Source organism: Sordaria macrospora, chromosome 2 (genome assembly GCF_033870435.1).
Source record: "Sordaria macrospora chromosome 2, complete sequence".
Lineage (NCBI taxonomy): Eukaryota > Fungi > Ascomycota > Sordariomycetes > Sordariales > Sordariaceae > Sordaria > Sordaria macrospora.
In genome coordinates, this window is record NC_089372.1 from 4,872,116 (window position 1) to 4,885,922 (window position 13,807).

The 13,807-nt window shown below is 50.7% G+C and overlaps 4 protein-coding genes and 1 non-coding gene across 5 annotated transcripts; 3 read left to right on the top strand and 2 right to left on the bottom strand.

Annotated features, from left to right (window-relative positions):
• The first annotated feature begins 224 nt into the window (after positions 1 to 224).
• Positions 225 to 313, top strand: SMAC4_13289. The gene is given in 2 exon segments: positions 225 to 262; positions 278 to 313. It is a non-coding gene; the product is annotated as a tRNA-Tyr (tRNA).
• A 4,373-nt stretch (positions 314 to 4,686) lies between these two features.
• Positions 4,687 to 6,084, bottom strand: SMAC4_09902 (uncharacterized protein; the record flags this gene model as incomplete). Its single annotated transcript, XM_066091027.1, has 2 exons — positions 4,687 to 5,406; positions 5,452 to 6,084. The coding sequence occupies 2 exons, from the start codon at positions 6,082 to 6,084 to the stop codon at positions 4,687 to 4,689; spliced, it is 1,353 nt and encodes a 450-aa protein (XP_065946230.1).
• Positions 6,085 to 8,844: 2,760 nt separating this feature from the next.
• SMAC4_13290 (uncharacterized protein) lies at positions 8,845 to 9,432 on the top strand (the record flags this gene model as incomplete). Its single annotated transcript, XM_066091354.1, has 2 exons — positions 8,845 to 8,901; positions 8,983 to 9,432. 2 exons carry the CDS (start codon positions 8,845 to 8,847, stop codon positions 9,430 to 9,432), a joined length of 507 nt encoding a protein of 168 aa, XP_065946231.1.
• A 226-nt stretch (positions 9,433 to 9,658) lies between these two features.
• Positions 9,659 to 10,309, bottom strand: SMAC4_13291 (uncharacterized protein; the record flags this gene model as incomplete). Its single annotated transcript, XM_066091355.1, has 1 exon — positions 9,659 to 10,309. One exon carries the CDS (start codon positions 10,307 to 10,309, stop codon positions 9,659 to 9,661), a length of 651 nt encoding a protein of 216 aa, XP_065946232.1.
• A 1,152-nt stretch (positions 10,310 to 11,461) lies between these two features.
• SMAC4_13292 (uncharacterized protein) lies at positions 11,462 to 12,814 on the top strand (the record flags this gene model as incomplete). The annotated part of the gene is made up of 1 exon (XM_066091356.1): positions 11,462 to 12,814. The coding sequence occupies exon 1, from the start codon at positions 11,717 to 11,719 to the stop codon at positions 12,812 to 12,814; it is 1,098 nt and encodes a 365-aa protein (XP_065946233.1). The 5' UTR covers positions 11,462 to 11,716.
• Positions 12,815 to 13,807: the final 993 nt, after the last annotated feature.

A 13,807-nucleotide genomic window follows, 5' to 3' on the forward strand; every position in this document is an offset into this window, starting at 1 on the left:
CTTGTCATGTCATCATCCTTGCACTCCGCTATCTCCACAAATAGTTTTCCGAAAAATTCAATACTCAAACCTCGTGGGAAAAAAACCATCCATAATCAACAATGACATGTTCGTTGGTGGTCGTGAACACCCACATGACCACAAACAAACCGCGCACGAAATACTACGGCCTGGCTTCAGCTACTTGAGAATTTGAAGTGAGCCGCTAGTTCAACAAACAAAAACCCCTTGTGGTGTAGTTGGCTATCACGTTCGGCTGTAATTGTCTAAATTGTATACCGAAAGGTCACCGGCTCGATTCCGGTCGAGGGGAATTTCTTTTTTCACTTTTTCCATCTTTAGATTCCCTCTGGCTCTCTTACCCTCATTATTTTGTTGCTATTTTGGTATGCGTGTTTTTTGTCTTTTTTTTTCTTTCTTCTATCTTGACGCTTCGTCTGTTAACCTCATGTCGTTGGATCGTGTTATTGTAGTTGTTGCTGCAAGGGTTGGTTGACAAGTAACACTCTTATATCTTCTCAACATCTTCATACCTTACAAAAGCATGTTGATGTACCAAGACTCTTGCTATATATATATTTTTCCAGTCCCTACCTTCATGTTCATAAAACCTATACACTGGTATGGAACTGCAATCTTGGTATTAGCTATGTAAAAGGTCTAGCGGCAGTGTCAGGACGGTCTACTTTGCTCATAATCCGCCCAATCACATTCATCTTTTTAGCGCCGCCTCCCCACGTACCGTCTTGCCTCCGTCCGAACGATATGAATATGGGAGCTGGTGGTTCAGTTTTTCGACCCTACCACGTGATTAAAAGAACCGTTTCCTGTCCTTCCCGCTCCCATAAATATGAGCACTGAGGGGTGGCTTTTCTATGGGAGTCATTTTTTGACAGGGATTTGGATGACTCAGCTGAAAACGCCGCTCCCGTTTCGAGAACCGTTTCCCATTGCCTTTGCCGTCGAGTGCACCGTTCCACTTACGCCAAGCCCAGCTGAGTAGGCTAGACATATACTACACAAGGTACTTACCCCTGCCATTTACCCCCGACACCTACTCTATATACTTGATACTTTTAATTGGGAGGTGTGATTAGTTTTGGTGAACATCAGAAGGGCCTCAGTATATAAATCGCGTCTTTACCTTCAGATTTCCGACTGAACCAAACAAGCACACTTCTATCACATTCTCACTGCATTCACTGCATATCCATTCTTTTCAGTTGATTCTACCGCATTGATTCTACCGCATTGATTCTACCGCATCAATTACGGCCCCTACTCCCAAACATACTGAGCTCGTTATGTCGCACGGACATTGCCCACAGTCCCATCTTCCTCTCGCAACAAAGGTCTTGGCGCCAAGTGTTAGTGCTAACGCTTGGTTGCCCGCAAATCCTTAACGCTACCCAAATCGCCGCTTTCACGGTCGATATCCCAACAACCATAACTATGAAATGTCTACGCCTTCGCCCCCTGGGGTCCCCCAACCAACGCCGCCGGTCATGACGCCGGTTACTCCTCTGCCGGACACCCTTTGCGTCCCGCCACCGCCCTCCACGACGGCGCAGTCGGCCAAGAGAGCCCGGACGTGCAGTGCGACAATGTCACAGGCTAACCCGGTGAAGATTGGGCAGTCACGGGTTAATCCCGTGGCATCTGGATCGCACAGGCACCTGCAAAAGGAGAGTCAAGGATGGAACAGTCTTGCTTCTTCATAATAGAATACGTCATCTTGACAACAGTAGAAGGTACCAGAATGTACAAAATTCTTACAAATTTACCTGTCCTCCCAGACCCTTCTGGTGGCACGCTAGAAAAAAGAAATAAAGAGACAAGAATTGAGAACGAAATGAAATAAATTATATATCTTGCGAGACGCCAATAAGCTAAATCTGTCCCGATGCGCAGATGAAGGATATCATCTGTCCCTGGACATAACACCGAGACGGTCGGTAATTTGGTGGTAGCCAAAGTACGTTCTGGCCGTTGCAAGTAATCCAAGACTTATCCTGTCCCAAGTTATAGCTATGGCTTTTTGAGTTATCTAGTACAACTTGGCTTTCGGTAGTTTCTGTAACTGTTTTAATATGTCCAACGTTGGTACGTAGGTAGCGATTGGTAGGATCAAACGAGATATCGGTTATACTAGTAGTAGTAGGAATCGTTTGGAGGCAGCTCCCCGACGCCGGATCCTAGATCTTGATCGTTTTGTCCCACGAACCGGACGCCAGCCGCTGGCCATCCGGCGAGAAGGCCACTGAGCTAACCCAGTCGCTATGGCCTTCAAGGGTTTGGAGGCAGCTCCCCGACGCCGGATCCCAGATCTTGATCGTTTTGTCTCTCGAACCGGACGCCAGCCGCTGGCCATCCGGCGAGAAGGCCACTGAATCAACGCAGCCGCTATGGCCTTCGAGGGTTTGGAGGCAGGCATTCCAGTCCAATTCCACAGCCGGCTTCGTTTGAATCCATTCAGGTTCTTCTCCTTTGAAATTTCTCTTTATCAAGCTCCTGCTTGGAGCAAATACAAGCGCTGATATGTATGCTTGAAGTGGAGCTTGCTCTATTATTGACTTATAAGATAGAGCAAACCGGTAAGCATCCCAAACAAGCTTTGACAACTGCGACTGATCATTACCTCCCTGTATCTTTAGTTAAACTAGTTCCTAGTGCGGAGTAAGACTTGTACTTACTAGTAGGCTCTCGAGCTTTCTAATAGCAACAACGCCCGCAGGCATAGCTTGGAGTAGACTTAGAGCTTCCAGCCAGTAAAGGTACTTCGTCTTGAGGAATGTATAGACAACCCCGTTGTCCTGTAAAAGATCATTTCGGTTTGTGTTCGTGTCAGAAATCAAGTCACACAAGTGATCAACCCAGTAGGCGCACGAGTACCGCACCGTCGCTAGCGGATCCGGATCCGGTACTTGGACCTTGTCACTCGGAAATCCCGGTGCCCTTAAGCCGTGTATGTTGCGTCGCAGTATTTTAGACATGGCATCAAGTGACCTCAAGAAGATGGTATAGTTCACATCTTCTTTTCCAGCAGGAAAAATCCACTTGAACGCCTCCTGAGAAGCTTGGTTGCCGGCTTTATCAGATGCATTGCCAAGTAAAAAGTCCTTGGCTGATTGATGGACAAAATAAATAGTTTGTTCTCGTAGCGTTAGAAATGAACCGCAAAGCCCTATAATCTCTTTTAGAGATTCAAGGTCGTCGCAAATAACATCGGGCACCTCGACAAGAGTGGTTAGTTCTTGAAGGCTGATTGGCCGGCAAACAATTGCAACAACAGCAAGAATGCGCTTGCAGTAATCGGAATCCTCGGACCGGCTCATGTTCTCTCTCATCCGCGCATATAGAGCATCCAGCCCGGGCGGAAATTTGCGTAGCATTTCTTCGGTACGCCATTTCTTAACCTCCGGGCCTGCAAGTACTTGGCAGACCAACGCCACCCAGAGGAACGTGTCCTGCGCGTTGGAGCACAGGTAGTCCTGAACGGTCTTCTTTGTCTTTGGACCATACTTCTTCAGCTCTGCTAGGTCATCCACCTTGTACAGGATAAATGCATTGACAGCCGCTGCGACGGATTCCGCATTCAGCTCCAGGGAGACCTTCACTTTATCTGTGGCTTTCTCTAACCGTTCCTCAATTTGCGGCCAATTACGGCTTGAGACGATCCACTTGACTCGAGATTCAGATGATGTTTGCTGAGCAATCAAGTCGAGAAGCTGTAGCAGGTCTGTTGTTATGCACTCGTCAAGCGCGTCGATGATGAGGTAGGTCGTTCGGAGGCTTGAGTCTTGTAGGATATTGGTGAAGAGTCTCGACAGGGCGTCCCACGTATTTGCATCTTTGAAGAGGCCCTCGCCTGCACGGTCGTACTCACTCCGCACGTGTGAGAGAATAGATGGCTGCTGGACACCAAGTAGGTAGATTAGGCCGCGCAGTACAGCGGTTGCATTGTTGATGCGAGAGTCGGTAGTGTTACGATCCAATCATGGAGACTAGACTAGCCGACCAATCAGATCGGACCCGAGACGAAGGTTCGGGTCCACGGGTCCAGTATATCGGGTCCATGAAGACCGGTATAAAAGAAGGCCTTCCCCGGCCTCTTGTTACCGGTTCTTCAGCAAGCAATAGCTATCACAATCTACCAGTACCTTTTGGCTACTACACTGTTACTCTATTGTTCTATCCCAGCGATAATACTCCTGTGCTTGTAACGGTTCGTCACAGGTAGTGTGACAAGGGCAGTATTCTGGGCTTGGAACAGTAGTTCAATTCAGCTGATAAACTACTTTGGTCTCGAAGGCCTTGTTGATCCTTTCAACCTCAATGAGAAGGTCGAGCCTTAAGGCCTTCTTATACCAAAGAAGGTTGGTACGTACCGAGCCCTGTGTGCCAGGCATCGGCGCGAGTCTATCTAGTTCATCTGCCTACAAGTAGATCTTCTGAATGCCAACCTTCGTCCAGTTGCCCGTCGGTAATTCCGGTCGGTGGTTTAATTGATGAAAGTCGCCGGCGGATGTCCGTGTGGCATTCTGTCGGTAATTCTGGTCGGCAGTTTGACTGGTGAATGTCACCGGCAAATGTCCGTGTGACAGCCGTGCCTGTTGGCCGAATAGTCTGGCTGAGGCAAGGCTGGCATTGTATGGCGAGGTTGGGTTGATGTCAAGCATTGAGGCTCTATTGAACTTCAAACCCAGGAGTGTGGGCGATGTCCGTGTGACAGGTAGCTTGGCAGAAGAAGTAGGCCACATTGCAGTGGCGCGCGTTGGCAGTATTGTCTTGCTCCAGCTCATTGATGATACCGCATAGCAACATAGTCTTTCCTTTGCCGGGGTCGCCCTTGATCCAGAGCAGTCGGTGCTGTGGGTCGTCATGCCATTGTTGAAAGTCGGCGTTTTTGAGGACCCAACGATATGAGTCCTGCAAAAGGCCTCCTTTGGTCCGTTCGATGCGGACTTTATCATCGCGAGGATCGGTAATGCGCAAGTGCTTCAGGCATTGCTGGTCCTTCTCTGACATTTTTTGTCTAACAAGCTGCTCGAGATGCGACGCCCCTTTCTGGGTGGTGTATGTTTGGACATCTGTGTCGAAACGCTTCTCGGCGTCTTGGATAGCCCCCAAATCAGCATCCCAGTCGTCAAGCTTGACTATATCTCGGAGAAAGGCTAGGCCGCGGGTGCGATAATAAGCACAAACACTCTTAATCTGGTAAGAGAGGAACGCTTTGTAGAGGCCAACAATTTGGATCTTCAATTCGCCTCTCATTCCATCGAGTTCGCTGATGTTGGTGAGCTTGAGAAGGCTTTTCGACGAATTCCAATGCCAGTCCATTCTCTTAACAACGTAGTCGATCCCTTTGCGGTTAGCTTCGGTCGCTTTTATAGGGTTGGCAAGCATCTGCAAAAGTTAGCATGAGAAATATTATCCTCCAGATAAACGTACCTCTAGAGCAATACAAATACCGGTCCATGGAAGCGCAGCTTGGGGCACAGTCTGGATTGCCTCACTTATAATTTTCTTAACAGATAGAACAACGTCCACGACTCCGCCACAGCTCTCTTTCACTTTGGCCTCCCTCTCAGTCTTGGCTAGGCCGGCATTGATAAGCTGCATCATTTGGCGGCGTCTGTCCAAGTTGTTTTGGGCGATGATGTTCGGCTGAGACTTGATATTTGGCTGAGACTCGAGCATCATTGAGTTGGAGCCACTTTGTAGCTGTCGGGACAGCATCTTCTCATATGCGTTTACCAATTCGGTCTCTTCTTTTTTGAATTCATTATAGGCATCCTCCCAGAATTTTACGGATAAGCTGGTAGTAGTGTCATCTGTGCTGGCGGACGTCTCTATGCTGGTAGGATTGGTAGCTGGAGTCGCTGGGAGGCGAACAATGGTGTCATCCGCGCCGGCGGACGTCTCTATATTGGCGGAACCGGTAGCCGGAGCGGTTGGGGGCCGTGGGGTGGACGTCTCCATATTGATGGAACCGGTAGCTGAAGTGACTGGGAGTCGTGAGGTGGACGTCTCTACATCAGTAGAACCAGCAGCCAGAGCGGACGGGAGGGGGAGGGAAGACATAGAGGTAGTGACGGGGATGTGCTGTGCAGGGCAAGACTACCCTTGGTTCTTAGAACTTTTCCTATCTTCCGCATTTCTGTGTCGCTTGGAACGCGTCTGAAACCACGAGCATATCTTAGCAGGAGGAACATCTTGATTTAGGCGACATAGTGATGCACTCGAGGATGATCGTTTTGTCTCGGCGTTTTGTCTCGAAGGCAGCGGGTGCTATGTTTGATGATCGATGGATCAAGTTTATGAAAGCGCCTGGAATTCCTCTCTTCTGCTATCTAGGAAAAAACAAGGAAAAGAAACTAGAACACTGTGTTTTCTCGAGGGCATGAGGGAGCATAGGACTCTGCGTTGTCACTTTGTTAGGCACGAGATGGCTGGTGGCTTCTCCCAATCACACGCCAATTATCCAAACGCTATTTGTTTTTTGAGCTGGGCATTCATGGACCCAGAAGGTTCAGGGCGCCAAATCAATTGCCTGGGTTGGGCGAGGGTCGTGGCTTTCTGTCACGGGTCTACAGTGTACCAAGCAGCGGGCGTGGCGCGGGTAGGGCTGTAAATCCGAGTGGAACCTGCAAATTGCAGTAGAGCCTAGGCTGCCGATTGCTGCCAACAACCAAGGCGTTGTGATAACCAGTGTCCTTGAGCGGACAATGCATTGATGCCTTACTTTCGATTTCCTTTGGGACTCGTGGGCGCATGGAACCCGGACGCCAAGCGGCGATCGCACTGACAGTAAGACATTAAGCAGCTGTTTATACTGCCAAAGAAATGCTTTCGTTGAACTCCATAATTCAGCTACTGGAAGAGGAGCTTGTACGGCCGCGACTGAGAATTGTGCTAGTATACCTATACCGCAGATATTGCACTTTGACAAACGTTAACGTGGCTAGCCGCAGTGTCAGGACGGCCAACTTGTCTCGTAATCAACTCAATTATATTTATCTTTTTAGCGCCGGCTTCCCACTTACTGTCTTGCCTCCGTCCGAATGGTTATGGATATGGGAGGTGGTTGTTCAGTTTTTTGACCCTACCACGTGATTAAACGACCCGGTTCTTATCCTTCCAACTCCCATACATAAGCTGCTTTTCTCGTAATCCGCCCAATTGTATTCGTTGTTTTAGCGCCGCCTCTCCACTCCACCGTTATGCCTCCGTCCGAACGATATGGATATAGGAGGTGGTGGTTCAGTTTTTTAACCCTACCACGTGATTAAAAGAACCGTTTCCTGTCCTTCCTCCTCCCATAGATAAGCTTACTGAGGGCCAGACTAGTAGTTGGGTTGGTGACAACCAGCGAATCCCTGGTGTTGTATGTTTTTATCTTTTTTTTTCTTTTTATTGATGTCACCATTTTTGTTTATCGTTTTTTGGGGGGTTTTTTTTTCTTTCAAAACGTAATTAAAACGAACGAATGTCGGTGCCTCCAGTCATATGTGTATACAGTAAAGTTGGAAAGAGACAGTCCACCAACTACGCGATTGTTCAAGATACTACCAAACAGGGCCAAAGAGCAGGTCGCAGTATCATGCGCCGCCGTGTGAAGAGAACGAGATATAATGAAATTGGACAGGATCCTTACATAGCGTCAGTTGAAGCTTTTGCACCCAATGCGCATTTCCGCGGACATGTGGAATTTCGGTTGTTTCTTTTGCGGACCCTTACGGGAGAGGGTCTCGGGCCCCTCGGTCAGAAGCCCATTCTTGAAGAATTGGTTCCTACAGTTTGGTGATCCACTACGACAAACTGATCACGATCGACCTCCTTCATCCGCCTGCATTAGCCTACCTCTTCCCTTCCTGAGGGGAAGATTGGCATGCCATAACCATGGTTGGTTTGCAACACCTTTGTAGAAGAGTCGATTGGCTGAGAGAGATGCATACGGGGCAGTGGCTGAGGAACAGGAAGACGCCGAAGCACCAGACCACAAACAAACAAACCAGCATGGAATTGCAAGGCACTCGCCACTGATTGGTTCCAATGATTCTTTGGCCTTGCTGGGCCCTGCAGCTGCCTAGTCCGGAGGTTACCTCGGCTGTCCCCGCAACCTGTCAGATTTCAAAGATGGAGTCTGGCACTTCTGGCCATCCTCTATCAAGATTATCGGTACCAATCATTTCGTTTTGGACCACTGCAGTGGTGTTAATGGCGTATGCAAAATCGTAGCAGATTTTGGTGAAAATCGCACCCATTCCTGTTAGTGATCTGAACACCCGTCCATGGACCTGAGTTCATTCATCCACGTTGAGAGCATTGAACAGAACCAGGTATGTTCGCTATAAAGAAGGCGACAACTTGGCGAACGTTGACCGGCTGGAGCTACTACGTGACTGCCCGCAAAATAAGACAACCGGTGGACATTTTGACCACCTCACCTTGGGCATGCACACCCCAATAGGATCCCCGGCAGGCATGTGCAATCAACCACCCTTATTCGATGACCCATAGTGCAGGCCACCTAGGGATTGTCTGGGCCTTTAACTATACACCCTCTCTTTCTCGTAATGAGAAGCAACACAAAATTTGTGCTACCAAGCACCCGAGGTGTAGAAGCCTTGGTGAGCTCCTGGACTGGAGCAATCTCGTTTGATTCTGTCACCGCAATGACCCTATACCAAGACCCGTGCATAAAGCCAACGGGCGCATATTATGATGCCAACGCCCTCGACTCACATGGAGGCGTCCTCCAGTTCTCAATAGTGTTTCTCCTCCTTTATCGCTCCCATCGGTTTTTTTTCATTTTTTTTTTCTTTTCATACCTTTGTAATCATGTTCTGTACGCAGGAGGAGGTCATACGCAATCGTCTCCAATCCGTTATCTCCATCGTCGACGATATGTGCCAAATTTCGGGTGCTCCTTCAGCATCCGTGGGTATACTTCACGACAACAAGATCATCTTCACCAAGGGCCATGAAACAGTTGCCGAAAACCAGCCTAACATCAAGCCACGTCAACCCAGTCCCGATACAGTTTACGGCATAGGGTCCATGACAAAGAGCTTTGTGGTCGCGTGTCTTGCAAAGGTCCGTGGGGAGGGCAAGGAGGTCAAGTTCGAATGGAGTACACCGATGAAAGATCTACTTAAGGGATTCGAGACCGATGCAAAAATACAGCACATGGTCACTCTCTCCGATTTCCTCTCACACCGAACAGGGCTTAGTGGCAACATATCCATCGCCCATCAAGGAGATCAAGAGTTCATCCTTACAAAGGATGAACTTCTTCCAGCGGTTACGACACTCGACAAGGTCGGACAATTTCGAAGTGATTGGGTCTACAATAACTGGGTTTACAATTTTTTTTTTTTTTTGTTGTTGTTATTTTTAACGTCTACTTCCGCCTCCCGTAGGGCATGAGACGTGCCGCACCGGTGAGTCTAGCATACAAAATTAAGAGCAATGCCCTAACTGTCCACCAAAACCATTAATCTGAGGGCAAACCGAGACCTATTGCCAGTATAAATCATGTGTTGCCCATAGCGTAAACGCGGCCCAACACTTATAGTCGAATCGCCCAGTGGGCGAGCCGCCAGTATATGACGGAACCTGTAGCACAAAGGAAAAGATAAAAGAAATGACAAAATCACTCCTCTCCGCTCTTGCTCTCGCTCTCCTCCTCCCGCAAGGCCTCCTCCCGTCTCCTTGCACGGTGAACGAGCCTGTCCAAGTCCACCGTAACCCTCTCAATATCGTGGCCATGGCCAACCTCCACCCCTCTACTCCGTAAAAACCCCGTAAGGTTGTCAGCGGCGCCACCGCCGTCAGTGTGCTGGTGCCAGAGTGTCTGGCGCCATGCCTTTCTCGTGCAAGTCCACGAAAAGAAGTGCGAGGTCTGGATCCTAGCGATGAAGCGCTGCCAGTAAATTCCAATAGCAAGGGAGAGATTCTCCCGCGTAGCCGCTTCGCCCGTGACGGGGGAAACTGCATATGCCTTCCTGCAGAAAAAGGGATGAAATGGATTCTTCCAGCTTCCACAAAAACATGTCAGCAGGGCGTCCTCGTGCTTGAAGCGCTCGTGGTAGTCCTTGAAATCCCCGTGGCCAGACCTGGCCGCGAGGAGGTGGTGTAAAGAGCGTCTGTCCAGCTCTTTTAGTTCGTCGTTAGGCTGGATAGAGACCCCCAACCGGTAGTCTGCATAAGACTCTGGCTTGTTCGCGGCCCACCATGCCTTGAAATCCGTGCGCCTCCCTCTTAGCAAGCCGCCTTGAGTGCGCAAGGGTAGCCAAGCCTTCATTGACTACCTCTCCTCCTTCGGCGCCCGCCTTAGCGAGCTCATTAGCAATCTCGCATCGAACGCCTTATTGGCAGGCGGATCGCTTGGACGGCTATTTCTAGCGGGGTCTTAAATCCCCAGCAGGCTGGCGCCCTCCCGAGGCGTTCGGCCGTTGACATTGTGGAAGCTCTGTTTCACGATATCGAAGCTGCACTCGACAAGGGACTCGTTGCCGCACTAGTAGCTATGGATGTCAAAGGCGCCTTTGATGCCGTCCTAGTGAATAGGCTGGTTTTACGCTTGCGGGAACAAGGGTGGCCAGACTGCGTGGTCCGCTGGGTCGAGTCTTTTATGACGGACCGCATGGCCTGCGTTCGATACCCGGGCGTGACCACTCCTATGCGCCGTCTCAGATGCGGGCTCCCTCAGGGCTCACCTGCTTCGCCCATCATTTACCTGCTCTACACAGAGCCGGTCCATCGTCTTGGAGAGAGCGAAGCACAGCATTTCGGATATGCAGACGACTGTGCAGTTCTTGTTACTGGCTCTTCGAATGAAGAGGTCGTAGAGAAGGCCCAACGAGAGCTGGACGCCATGGTCCAATGGGGAGTAGACAACGCTGTTGACTTCTCGCCGGACAAGACCGAAATTCAGTTTTTCTCCAGGAAAAGACAAACTGCGCCTTTCCCTACCATTACGCACAGAGGAGTCGAGGTGGCTGCACAGCCGGCAATACGTTGGCTGGGGATATGGCTTCACAGCAAGCTGAACTGGAAGCACCATATTGAGCACAGGCTCGCCTCCGCCAAGCAAGTAGTCCGCCACATACGCGGTCTCAATAGAATCTACCACAGCGCCCCTCCAGGTTCTATGGTGAAGGCCATGAAGGCTGTCGTCCTGCCAAAGGCCCTATTTGGCTCTGAAATCTGGTGGCCAGGGTATAAGAAGCACGCCCTTCACCGTAAATAAGGGGAGTTTCCGCTTGTTAACAATGGACTGGCGGACCTCGTCCATAAAGTCCAGACTGCGGTTAACATTGCCATCCGCGCCAGCTTACCAGTGTGGAGAACGACGCGCCTTGCCATTCTCTACCGCGAAGCTAGCCTGCCTCCCATCCCCCTTCTTCTAGAAGCGGCCCGCCGGCGGCACGCTGTGCGCCTCCTCACCTTAGATCCCGCCCACCCGCTCGTCCCGCGGCTTTCGGAACCCCGAATGACGCCGCGCGGCCTGCCTCGCCGCCCTACAACGCTACAGACGGCTGCATAGCTCGCCTTGCCTTTCCCGCGGCCGGTTCTACAGCCGCCCGTCCATAACGGAGACACTCACAAAGATCCAGCGCCCACGTCTAAGGACAGGGCTGCCAAGGATTTCGAAGGATGGCTTCTCCAACGAGATCCCTCGGAGATTGTCGTTTACACCGACGGCTCTATGATAGCTAGGCAAATGGCCCTCCCAGCGCACGCGGAGGACCCCGACGCCGAAGAAAGACCAGAGGGCGGGTGCGTAGGCTTTGGCTACGTAATCTTTCAAGGACAGACAGAACTCGGCTGCGGATGCGGTCAGCTAGAACAAGCGGAAGTTTTCGATGCGGAGGCCGAAGGCGCGCGGCATGGTCTCAAGGCCGCTGTGGCGCTCTTCCCGGAGGCACAGGCCCGACCACGCATTACGATATGCCTTGATAACACGTCCGTCATTAGAGGACTCCGAGGAACCCCAGCTGCGTCGTCACAAGCGGCTTTCCTCGATTTCCGCGCCATCCGAAAGGGCTATGGCCCCCGTCTGGTGGACGTCCGCTGGGTTCCCGGCCACAAGGGCATCACGGGCAACGAGATTGCTGACGAATTCGCTAAGGCGGGTGCTGAAGAGGGAGAGGTAGTTAATCAAGGCTTGGCTACCCTTGCGCACTCAAGGCGGCTTTCCAAAAGGGAGGCTCGCACGGATTTCAAGGCATGGTGGGCCGTGAACAAGCCAGAGTTGTATGCAGGCTACAGGCTGGGGGTCTCTATCAAGCCTAACGACGAACTAAAAGAGTTGGACAGACGCTCTTTACACCACCTCCTCGCGGCCAGGTCTGGCCACGGGGATTTCAAGGACTACCACGAGCGCTTCGAACACGAGGACGCCCTGCCGTCGTGCTTCTGTGGAAGCTGGAAGAACCCCTTCCATCCCTTCTTCTGCAGGAAGGCACATGCGGTTTCCCCGGTCACAGGCGAAGCGGCTACGCGGGCGAATCTCTCCCTTGCTATCGGTATTTATTGGCAACAATTTATTGCTAGAATACAGACCTCCCACTTCTTTTCGTGGACTTGCACGAGAAAGGCTTGGCGCCAGACACTCTGGCAACAGCACATCGACGACGGGGGCACCGCTGATAACGTTACAGGGTTTCTACAGGGTGAAGGAGTGGAGATTGGGCGCGGCCACGACATCGAGAGGGTTACGGTAGACTTGAACAGGCTAGTTTACCGCGTAAGGAGACGGGAAGAGGCCTTGCGGAAGGGGGAGAGCGAGAGCGGGGAGGAGTGATTTTGCCCTTTCTTATGTCTTTTCCTTTGTTCTACGGGTCCCGCCATAGACTGGCGGCTCGCCCACTGGGCGATTCGATTGGAGGTGTTGGGTGGCGTTTACGCTACGGGCAACACACGATTTACACTGGCAATAGGCCTCGGGTTGCCCTCGAATTAATGGTTTGGTGGACAATAAGGACACTGGGCGCCTCAAGGGCGCACCAGGGTATTTCTCTTAATTTTGTACGCTAGGTTTACCGATGTGGCACGTCTCATGCCCTACGGGAGGCGGAAGTAGACGTTAAAAATAACAACAACAACAACAACAACAACAACAACAACACAGTATCTGTCTGTATCAAGCCAGAGCTCAAGTCAGTACATCTGTCATTATAAAACTTCATCTCCAATGACGTGGCTACTTAAACGTACAACCTTGATTAGAGGCTAATATCCGATCGGCTTGTCGATATTTCTTCTTATTGTCGGCGTACGACTGCAGTTGCCGGTAGAGACTGTCAGCAGGGGTGGCTTGAGCTTCCCGGTTGTGCCCAGCACGTTGCAGACTTCTTGCTCGGCTTGAAGTGTGTGTCGCGTTCTCTTTTTCTCTTGCGCGGTGGCGCGTCGCGGTGTAAACGTATTGGCCGGATTGCCAAGCGTCAATCCCCAGCAAGCTGTATAATCCCTATGTGCTGTCGTAGTTCTCCAAGTAGTTGGTTATGAAATAGATAAGGAAACCTTCAATGTCATGTGTCAGCGCCACAGACTGGTAGAGACCCAGCTGCTTCATCTTCGTCATCAAACCAGGGCGCAATGGGAACCTAGATCTCAGGGTCAGCTTAGCTCGTCTCAATAATATTTGGGAAGTAAATATAGGAGTGAGACAGTTTAGGATGGATGTTAAACGTTAGTTACGACTTGCTGAAACCTGGCTGCGACTTGGGCAAGAGACTGCTGTTGCTCGCGCTCGGTTTGGAGGAGCTGGAAGCCGTGCGCGCAGATCACTATGTAT